The 11,023-nt window shown below is 38.6% G+C and overlaps 2 protein-coding genes and 1 long non-coding RNA gene across 3 annotated transcripts; 1 reads left to right on the top strand and 2 right to left on the bottom strand.

Moving 5' to 3' along the window:
* Window positions 1–9: 9 nt before the first annotated feature.
* Window positions 10–1,092, top strand: LOC122072172. Its single transcript, XR_006138348.1, has 2 exons — window positions 10–192; window positions 809–1,092. It is a non-coding gene; the product is annotated as an uncharacterized LOC122072172 (long non-coding RNA).
* Window positions 1,093–2,309: 1,217 nt separating this feature from the next.
* LOC122090448 (peroxidase 40) lies at window positions 2,310–3,081 on the bottom strand (the record flags this gene model as incomplete). Its single annotated transcript, XM_042660061.1, is given in 2 exon segments — window positions 2,310–2,501; window positions 2,632–3,081. Coding segments are annotated over 2 exon segments (477 nt in total), but the record flags the coding sequence as incomplete, so codon positions are not given.
* Window positions 3,082–8,439: 5,358 nt separating this feature from the next.
* Window positions 8,440–10,800, bottom strand: LOC122059078 (probable WRKY transcription factor 48). Its single transcript, XM_042621778.1, has 3 exons — window positions 10,145–10,800; window positions 9,793–9,936; window positions 8,440–9,639 (listed from the first exon to the last, which is right to left on the bottom strand). The coding sequence occupies exons 1-3, from the start codon at window positions 10,615–10,617 to the stop codon at window positions 9,222–9,224; spliced, it is 1,035 nt and encodes a 344-aa protein (XP_042477712.1). The 5' UTR covers window positions 10,618–10,800; the 3' UTR covers window positions 8,440–9,221.
* Window positions 10,801–11,023: the final 223 nt, after the last annotated feature.

Genomic DNA, 11,023 nt, shown 5'->3' with positions numbered 1-11,023 from the left:
TTGGATAAAGCCCCCCAAATCCCCCCCCCCCAACTTCCGTGTGTGTGTTGGAAATATCTGGATAATAACTAATTGGAGTCATCATGTTTAACTATTCCGAAGTGATCCACCTATTATGTTCTCAACTACACTTTCCAAATTTCTAGGAATTTCAGGCTTCTCAGGATTGAATGTGGAAGAACATGCATGCGGGTACCAATCATCCTTTGGCTGTAATTTTTGTTCTTATTATGTGGATAGGGTTAGATTTGGACATAGCCTGAGGTTTCACAGTTAGAGGGACCTAGAATTGGAAAGGTACGATAATTCATGGTGTTGCTGCCAATCTAAGATGATAGCTTTGATATCGAGACTGCTTGATGGACCTTGGGCTAAAGCTACAATTATCACATGTGCTTTAACCAGTATGAGATTGGAAGATCCACCATCTTTCCACTATGCCATGGTTGCTCATGGGTTGATACTGGAACAGCATTTGATACAGCTGCCGATGAGCTTTTTGCGAGGTCAGTTGAGTGGTCTGATGTCGATTATTTTAGTAGTCTGGAGTTTGAAAATTGAATCTCTGGAATGGTGGTTGTAAACCCTCTGCGCGTGCGTGCACGTGAATCTACGTGTAGTTTCTTACTTTTGTGATGGTGATGGGGGTGATTGTAGTGTTTTAATCAACAGAACATAAAAAGGAGAATGTTAAATAATATTTATAAAAAAAAGAAGAGGGATGGTAGGAATTCTGATGCTTCTTTAGAAATGGTTGTATATACTTGCTTTTTGCTCACTAGATTGAATATTTTTTTGCAATGTCCAGGAACTTAAAAGTGGAACAGTGAGATCAAGGATACATGATGGCTGACTAAGTACAGCTCAAATTGCCAATGACGATGCCCTTCAGTAACAGGCTCAGTTTGTGATTCGAAGGTTGAAAGGGTATATCTATGTGACATGAATGGTATACTTTTCTCGAGTATTTGAATATTCTTTTTTTTTTTTTTCCTACTTGAGTCTTTCTGCATGAGTTTTTACCATCTCGCATATTATATTTTTAGTAAAAAAAAGAAAAGAAAAGAAAGCACAAAAGAACAGAATGACCAACAAGGGTGTTCTGTGTGTGTGTGTGTGTGTGTTGAATGCTGGTGGTGCAAATATCAGGTCCTTAGTTTGCTAACCCATTGACTGGGATTGCAATTAGATATGAGTTACACAGCATTGGCGCCCTGCTGGGTAAATAATAATGGCATTGTCCAGGTACTCGGGTGGCCGTGAATAGCACAAGGACCACCATCCATCTTGGCTGCTGTTTGCAGAGCAATTTGAAATGGGTATTGGCTGATCATGAAATTGTTCCCACATTGTTTGTGATTTGTGCGTAAGAAATTTTTATGTTTGAATCAACATCGAATATATATAACTTTTATACCCATCATATCATATGGCATTAAGAAGTACACAATATTCATAACAGAGTAAGAGACTAGTTCTTACTCCTTATGCTACTACCTCAAATCAATTGATGGACCTGCAATCCAATCCCTTCAGTCCCTCCTACGTTCATCCGACAGCTGGGTGAGACATGCATGCACTCCAAGGCCCTCCCAACAATCGGTTCTGTGCTGGAGGGGCTGGAGAATCTAGACGCAGGACCGAGAGATAACGAATGTATCTATGATAGACCCTTGTGATAATAATAATTTTTCACTTCGATGTGTCGGAGAAATTTGTTGGAATATTCAACAAACCGGTGATAGTTATAGGGAAATAATCCCCTAAGAAAACGGCATAAAAGAGTGTACCAATGAAGGGCACCAAAATAACTTTGTACCTAAGAGATGGAGAATTAAGGGCTAAATGCTTGAAATTAATAAGAGAGATTTTTGGCTGTCTGCATTCTCTATATGCCCCTATTTTATGGTTTTTTTTTTTTTTTTTTTGGTAGAACCCCTATTTTGTGGTTCACACATTTATTTTATTCACTTGCCATAACTATTTTTATTTATTATAAAAATAAAATCAATAGGGATTATAATGGAAATAAGGTTTGAAGTAATGGGTGATTAATGCATTAAAAATAATAATCTCCTTACAATATAAGTTTTTCCAAATAAGATAATCTTGTTAGGACATGAAGAATTTTTACTAGCTATTATTATCAATTACAAATAAAATTAGAGTAAAATTAAAAGGGATTTACATTCATTTGTATGGTGTGTTTTAGACTTATAATCGATTATTTATGAGAATATTTATTGAAAATTGACTATTGACTTGATGTGTAAGATATTAAGATAAGTGTGGACTATGCAATAGCCCACCAGAAGAACAGCATCTCGTGCGACAATGGCAAGGATATCAGCACAGGAGACAGTAAGAGGGCAAGCTAATTCGAGCTCGGATTTAATGGAGTCGATTAGCTCGAACCCTCTCAGCGAATTTGCGTTCGGGGCTGCCGTTTTCTCACCCACCAACGTTTCTGTATCGTCTAGCAACACTGATGCATCACATCCCTGCAGTACATATTAGTAGCAGTATTAGTAGTAGTAAGAACTGGAAATGGAGATAAGTATATGAGTAGTAGTAGTAGTAAGAACGGGAAATAAATAGAGAAGAGTATATGAATGAATATATATAGTTTACGTTAACGAAGCAATCGTGGAAATGGAGACGAAGGAGAGATGCAGCCATGCGAGGGTCATCAGAAACAGCTCTGGTCACCCAGGAAAAGATTATAGCTTCAGCATCGGGACAGCTGCTCTGGTATGCATCAACCTGCAGAGACCCACGGCCACCACCCATGTTACCACCACCACTACCACCAAAGCATGCTTGGATGGTCGTCGGCATTCTCACCAGGGCCATTGTCACTATAACCCTGACCAACAACACCATAAGTGATGAGAAAGCTACCTTGTAGGTTTCCATATCTCTCTCTCTCTCTCTCTCTCTCACTCTCACTAGTTAGCTTATATGTAATCTAGTAGATAGTATAGTAGAAGTACAAGGGTGGGGGTTGCACTTTATATAGAACTGGGAGAAATGTAGATAGTGATGTGAAATGGAAGTTGGGTTGAGGGGAGAAGTTTCTCTTTCTCTTTCTCTTTCTCTTTCTGGGTCTTCAAGCTGGGTGGTAAGTACTGGAGAGAGTGTATCAATATCATGTTGTCATGTACGACTCTGATAATAGAAAGAGTTGGTAATTAGTAGGTTGAAATTAAGGAGACCGGTCAAGGTTTTTGCTAATTGAGGTTTGACGTGGTCACTTCATTATTATGGCCCTAACAAGAAACAAGGATATGTGTATGTATATCAGTATCTGCTGTTATTCTCTGTATACAATGTGGACCTACTACTAACCCTAGCCCATGTCACCAGCTCCTAACTCTTCCATACTTTTCTCACCAAACCCAGTTGCACTTTTTTTTTTTCTTTTGACTATTACATTCTAAGAAACTGCTGCCCAACACTATTTTACCACCTCTCACACTAAAGGAGAAAGGGGAGGGGAATCATAAGAGAAAAAGAGAAGAGAAGGGAAGGGGAGGGGGCACGTGTGATAGGAGTCGATCTTTTGACCATCCACACTTCTAATGCCTGTTCTTCCCAGTATGTTATGCACTAGATCCACACCTTCGGTCCTTCACACTTTTTTTTTGTTTTTCAGATCTATTGTCATACTCGGTGCATCTAACCAATGGCCAGCCTATTAGGCACTACTAGGGGTGTCAATCGGTCGGCCCGGCTCAGTTTTGGTCCGGGTTGAGTCGATTTCGGTGTGAAAAAGTTGAAACCGAAATTAAACCAATAAGGAAATTCTGGTTTCGGTTTGGTTTTGGTTTCGGTGCGGTTTGGTTTCGGTTTGTCTTCGGTTTCTTAAGTCGATATGTAATCGGGTTGGTTTTGGTTTTTTGTCCAATTTGGATTCGACTTTCCATACAAATGTTTACAAAACTATGCAAATTTTGATTTTTTTTAATGATTTTTGGAGTGTTTCGGTTTCTTACCGGTTTGGTTTCAGTTTCGGTCTGGGTTTTCAGCCGGTTTTGGTTTGGTTTTGGGTTCATCCGGTTTTCGATGTGGTTCGGTTTGATTTTGGGGTTGCAATACTCCAAACCGAACCGACCCAATAAGGCTTCGGTTTGGTTCGATCCGTATTGTTATCGATTTGGTCCGACAAGTTTTACCGGTTCGATTTAAGAATTAACACCCCTAGGCACTCCTATCCTACACAAATACACGCACATGTGAAAGAAACTTTTCTGCTCTTGATCAGATAGCTGAGGTGACCATGGAAATGGAATAAAACCCACTCCCTATTTGACGAATCATTTATAATACCCACCCTTTTGTTGTCTTTCTATTTTACCACTAAAAGTGCATGATCGGCGATTCCCTTCCCTATCAATATATTTATTTATTTTTTATTTTTTTCGGGTGAGATGTTATAAAGTATCCAGAAACCATTTCAGGGGACAATGAGTGAAGTTTGTGAGGTTAGCATAACCCTTGAAATAAGTACTTACTAAGACGAATTTGACGGGTTTTGGGTTGAAAAAAATAATAAAATCTAGATTGTAAATAGATAGACAATGAGCTTTAAAAATTGAAATTTAGTAGGAAAATAACAATAAGGCCAATTCTACAAAGAGAGAAAACTAATTTACCCTCATTCGAGAGAAAACACCTTCAACCTATTGTTGGTGTATGATGTCTCGTATTCCGTCGCACTTTAATCCAGGGAGTACTGGTGCAGCATCTAGACAGGCAAGACGGCAGTCCCGCTAGCCGGTTAATGGGCCGTGGGGGTTGCAAGGGGGGCAGGAGGCCTCCCTGCATAGCAGGGGGTGTAGGGGGGCATAGCCCCCCGCTCGAATTTTTTATTTGAGGGCAATTATAGTTTAATCCGAATTAGGGTTTTTTCGCTATATATTTGTAGCGAGGGTTTCTTTCTCTGTAATGCAAGCTCTTGCCTTTGATCCTCTTAGGAGTGCCGCGAATTCCAGTTTTGCATTCAGATCTTTTACCTCCAACTTCTCCTAATTGAAGCGGTTCTTGTATGCCTGGAAGGACTTGCCTTTTAGTTGCTTCATGGCCATCAAGTCAACAGAGGTCTTCGGAAGGGCAACACTGTTCAAGAAATCCCTTTTCATCTATGCATTAAATATTATATTAAATAACTTTTGGGAATAAAACAAGAGCAATTTAAAAAAAATTACAACTTCTTAACTCACCACTTTTAGGTGACAAGAAGTTGAATAGATTGCAAAAGGAAATACTAGAACAAGAAACAGCTAGTAAAAGAAGGGCGTGAAGTCCTTAAATATTGTACTTAATTGCAATGCAGGAAAGATGAAGGAGAAAGAAAGGCTTTAGTGAAAGAGATGAGAGGTTAATTTTTTTCAATATCATTTCCTTAGAATTACTACTCATTTTATAAGAAATATATGGGTTTATTATTTAAAGAGTACCTTCAATCACCTCAGTCTAAATCCTTGGTTTTGGGTTCGATTTTTCCTTTTATCTTGATCAATATGCTATTGCCATAAATTGGTGAGTGAGGCCAACTGGTCATACCCTTACACATTCTTTTGCCATAACTGAAGTAGAACAATTGTTCATTACATGCCCCACTCAGGTGTCTGGAAAATAATTTTTTAACCTTTCCCCCATCTAATGGAAGTCATGATGCCCCAAGATGCATTTGTGTTGGAATTGTAAAATTTTACCTAATCAAGTAGTTTTTTTCTCATGACCTTGTCAAAACTCTTGTAAGCTGTAACTATAATTATCAAAAACAGTGGAGCTGACTTTTATGTTGAACATGTAGCATTTGGAGTTGAGGTTAGCCTAATTAAAGCTGCTTAATTAAAGGAAGTATCATTCTGATTGAATGGACCCCATTTCAGTACATGAAATTGGCTTTAAGCACATGCAGGAGCTTTTGGGCCATGGGTGCAAACACACGTACATGGTAGTGGTGGTCCATGCAGCCATGCATGCAGCCATGGTGGTGGTAATAGAGTTTTTGGTTAGTTATTTAAATTCTTTGATGAGTTTGGGATCGATTACTTGTCCTATTTTTCATGAATAACTTTTTCTCCTATAGAAAATAAAGAGTACTTGGACTGTAGTATTTGAATGCATTCTATGGATCCAAAAGGGATAGAAAACCAAAACTCTTTCAGTTCCAAAATCATGTGGTACCATGTGGAGAACACATCTATTATAACTTATAGCTAGGTTTCAGCTTTTCCAAGCTCTTGAACAGGTACTAGATTGTAAGAAGCATGCAGGAACCTATCATCAAGGTGGGAGCCGAGAAGATGGAGGCATTCTTAAATGATACTTTGTGAGCTAGCTTGACCTAACATATTCAGTTCATGGCTTCATGCAGTCCTTTCAAGATAAGTAAGCAAGTTGAATAGATAAAAGCTATGGGATTATTGGAGAAGAAGATGTTGCTCCGAGCTTAGGATTTGGCGTCTGGGTTTCATGTCTACCATGAAAAACAATTCTCTCTCTCTCTCTCTCTCTCTCTCTCTCTCTCTCTCTCTCTATATATATATATATATATATATATAGATATATCTTAGAATTTGGCATCTGGGTTTCTAAACAAATACTAGAATGGCTCATTATACCTCTCTCTCTCTCTCTCTCTCGGTTAGGATTTGGAAACTAGGTTTCATGTCTACCATGAAAAACAAATACTGGAATGGCTCATTATACTTCTCTCTCTCTTCTCAAAAGATGGACCATAAATTATTAATGAGAGTACTGGAAGGATTTCTCAAAGTTGTAAAGTCAGCTATTCCTGCTCTGCCCAACAGACGAATTAAAAAGAATATAAATTGAAAGTAAACAGAGGTAAAGCTTAGCTTATTTTGACTTTTAGTTTGACCAATAATGTTTTTTAATCTATTATACAAAATCCAAGAACTAATTCCTCTTATCTTCTCCTCCATTTGCGTTCCTATTTTTTATTTATTTATCTTCGATTATTCATATAGGATAGAAGTAAACCTAACAAAGCTAACACGATCTGAACAAATGCAGGTTCCACTGGTCCCGCACCATGAGAAGATCAAATCGAATCCCCTGACTTGACCCAAGATTTCCTTATAAAAACATGAAAGATTGACGTCAAAGATTCCAAAAAGATAATTAATTGTTATCTACCACCTACCCACCTGCAATTGCAACTATGACTAGTCCATGATTGATGGCTTAATTAATCACTTAATCTGCATCTTAATGTTTGGTTAGCTAGCCAGAACCCTAATGCACAGGTAAATTTTAAACTGCGTTTGTTAACCCCTAATCTATCCATGCAACATTCTGAGTTATCTTGGCTTAATGTGTCAAAAAGTGTTCTCTCAATTATAACCAAAACGATGCCGGTATGCATTGTGGTATAAATGCTAAGCCATGTTCCTATTTTTGCTTCCAAAAAAACAAAAGGGTAAACATCCGCTCTTAGGGAGAGAACATTACACATCCAAGACATTAAGGGAGAGAACTTTTCCATGGATATGAAGATAGCAAAGATCAGAATAAACCAAATGCAAAACTATAACTCTATAATTCCTAATTTCTCAATACTCCCATTTGACTGATACATATCAATATTACCAATACCTGAAACTAATACGATACCAATACCACAATTGTGGCATACCTAAGACCTTGAATACTCTCTCTCAAGTGTATTTTTAACATACCTTCCTCTACACATGGACATAATTATAAAAGGATAAACAAAAGGACATATGCACTAATACATGTAGAGCGTCCAACCAAAAACCTAAAAGGCATTACATTTAGAGAATTTCCAAGTATATAAAATAAGTAAAAACCAAAACAAAACGACCTGATACTATAACCCTATAATTCCCAACATCAACACATATACGTGTATAGTGCAACCACACAGAAATATATTACATACATAAGAATGTGTACTTATCATATATTTCCTAATGTATAATTACAAAAACTCTAATATCTGGTGACTCCAGAAATGCCTCTCTCTCTCTCTCTCTCTCTCTCTCTCTCTCTCTCTCTCTCTCTCTCTCTCTCTCTCATCTTCTAAATATGCTAAGTGAGCAAATTACAGCTCACTTAAACGCGTGAAAAAGGTCCACATCCATCCACATTTGACATTCCTCCACTAGAAAGAAAATAACAGCCCAAAAGCATTATGTAGCTAAAATAAAGCCCTACATTTAAGATGCATGTATTTGACGTTTTGATGGCTTATAGTTCCAAACAAGAAACACACACACACATACTTGGAGAGAGAGAGAAGTATGGACCTTAATTCTACATATATTCTCAGTAGTTTCAGAAACTATTGTATGGTATTGAACCCTTCTGCATTGAAAAATATATATGGATAGTATGGGTAAAAGTACGACGCCAACATTCCCAACAAAGAAGAAAATGCTCTACATGGTAAAAGAACATTAATTGCATTCCCCATAGCTATAAAAACCATTAATTTCATCATCAACTCAGCATAAAGAGAAAGAGTCCATATCTCCACCACTATCCCAATAAACCTCTCCCAGCCACCCCATCCCTTATAAATTGAGAACTTCACACCCACACATATTTCCTCCTCCATCACTACATTCAAACATATCAACAGGTATCAAAGACGGTTATGAGAAGAGATTTACATAATATTACACAATAAAAGGAATAAAGAAAATCCATTAATAGTACTTCAATTCTACTGAGATGATCAAATAGTTCCTCCATGAAAGTTCTCATCTTCTTGTTCCCACTGCACCTCCCTGTCATTTCTAGATTTCTCAATTTCCCATTAATGGGTCCCAAGGAGGAAGAAGTATAGATTCCCCACAGAAATCACTAACCCTAATCTCTCTCTCTCTCTCTCTCTCTCTCTCTCTCTCTCTCTCTCTCCATAACAAAGTCAATGGACATTCCTTCAAGCTTCAAACTCCAAAATCAAAACAAAGGATGGAAGAACCACATAAACCCTATGAATCTCTAGATACAAAGAATAATACAAAGAAGCCAATCAGGGCAAAGTGCCTCATTGGGTAACTGGATCATAAACTAAGGACAAGGATGGAATTGGAAAACATATATGTTCTGGGGTAAGTCAGTAGTAAAGATCTACATACTAGTAGTAGTAGTATATGAAGATAATGGGGATTATATTTCTTGTTCTAAGAATAATATATATATATATATATATATAACTACACCTCCTTTTTCATATCAGAAGGAACAATATCTTGAAGAAGTCCATGGTCTCTGAGCAAAGAAGGTGTTGAAGTGCAAAAACGTCTCTCCTGTACAAGAGGAGCCAATGGAATACTGGTTGTAGTAGCAGTAGCAGTGCCGTTAAAACTAAATGAAAATGGTGAGCTATGGTAGTATTGGGCTTGCTGGAAGCGACCCTGATTATTGATCTGCATAGGCAAACCAAAATTGGCTGCGCCACCACTAAAACTTCCGGCGTCTTGACACATTCCAACAGAGCTTCCACGAGGCATGACGGGACATGGATGTGTGTGTTGGCCTTCATACGTAGTTACCACAATGGAGGGATCATCTGATGATCTCTCTACTCTTTTCTTCACACCACATGCCGCACTGGTGCAACGATAATAGCTCCTGTTTAAGAGAGGGTATCGAAGTATCTATAAGTCTTCACATCACATCGGGCTACTCACATCCAACCAATGCAATGCGATTTAAATTGCAGGAAAAAGAAACTTTTTTTTAACAAAGAAAGGGAAAGAGATTGAATAATGAAGAAGTAAATACCTGGGAAAAGGGCTATTTTTCACAGCTTTTTGTCCGTACTTTCTCCATCTGTACCCATCTTCCAGATGATCAACCTCGCTTTTCGTCATGAAAGCAAATCTCGGTTCTCTCTGCCGTTTCTGATTCTTCTTTTTGGGTTTCAACCTAAAAATAAAGGTTCTTTAGAAACACACAAAAAGGATATTTTCATCTCTCTTCCTTTTCTTTTTATTTTTCTTCCAATACAGAAAATTTAGAAAATAGAGACTGATGGGTTCAAAATCTGACTGAAGCTACACTGAAAACCACTCAAATTCTAAACATACAATGTAAGAAACAGAAGGTACACAGGTGAAGAAGAAGAAGAACTTACTGCTTCTTGGGTTTTTCCTGATCTTCCTGGTCCACTGGTTTGGTCTGTTCATCATTTGCGGCTTCAGCAGATGACGAAGAAATCGAAGAGGAGTTGGGGGAAGTGGGCAAATTCAAAACCTCTGAGGATTCTGTGGGTGGAGGTAGAGAGGAAGAGGTGGTTGTGGTGGTAGGATGTGGTGATGCCGGTGGTAGTGGTGGTGGTGGTGAGAGTGGTGGCATCATCGGTGGTGGTTGTTGGTACTGTTGAAGCAAATCAAATATAGAAGGATTAAGATCTTGGATACCCAGTAAGTCCATGAAACCCATGGAGACTCCTCCTCCTCCTCCTTTCTCGCTTTCACAGTACATATCAAAGATGCTTCTAGATGATAAAGGGAAACTTGTGGTTGCAGGTGTGGGTAACAACTGATCAGGAAAGATTGAAGCTTCTTGGTTGGGATTCTCTGTCTTCTTCACCTCTCTCTTAGCCATCTCACCATCTATCTCCTTCTACAACGATTGCTAATTCTCTTCCATCACTCTTTTTGTCGTTGCGTACCTCTTACTCTTTGCTGCTCTAGAGAGAGAAAGAGGAGAGAGAAGTAGAAAGAGAGAGAAGAGAGAGAAGAAGCAGAGTGATACTGTTTGGCTTTTAAGGTGTGAAAACGAGGGAGAAAGTAGGAAAATGGAGAACAGGTTGGATGGGTCGTCCACCGGTATTTGAGTATTTGACCGGTGTAGTCAGTCAAATAGTGTACGGTACAACCTCAGGGGGGCCATGGGCCGGTGGCATTGATTGCAGCAGAGGAAGACAAAACGGTGGACGGACGGTCTCAAACGCGGGGGTTTTTTGGACAGGTTAACGGGCCTCTATGTGAACGGGGGTTACCTTACACGT

This window comes from Macadamia integrifolia, chromosome 2 (genome assembly GCF_013358625.1).
Source record: "Macadamia integrifolia cultivar HAES 741 chromosome 2, SCU_Mint_v3, whole genome shotgun sequence".
Lineage (NCBI taxonomy): Eukaryota > Viridiplantae > Streptophyta > Magnoliopsida > Proteales > Proteaceae > Macadamia > Macadamia integrifolia.
This window is presented reverse-complemented; position numbering and strand designations above follow the sequence as displayed.

Excerpts from the sequence above, each read along its gene's own strand:
- LOC122059078 (XM_042621778.1), bottom strand. The coding sequence starts at position 10,617 with ATGGCTAAGAGAGAGGTGAAGAAGACAGAGAATCCCAACCAAGAAGCT. Across the intron at positions 9,937-10,144 it reads CAGGAAAAACCCAAGAAGCA|GTTGAAACCCAAAAAGAAGA; the intron begins GTAAGTTCTTCT and ends CTTTATTTTTAG. Across the intron at positions 9,640-9,792 it reads AAAAATAGCCCTTTTCCCAG|GAGCTATTATCGTTGCACCA; the intron begins GTATTTACTTCT and ends TCTCTTAAACAG.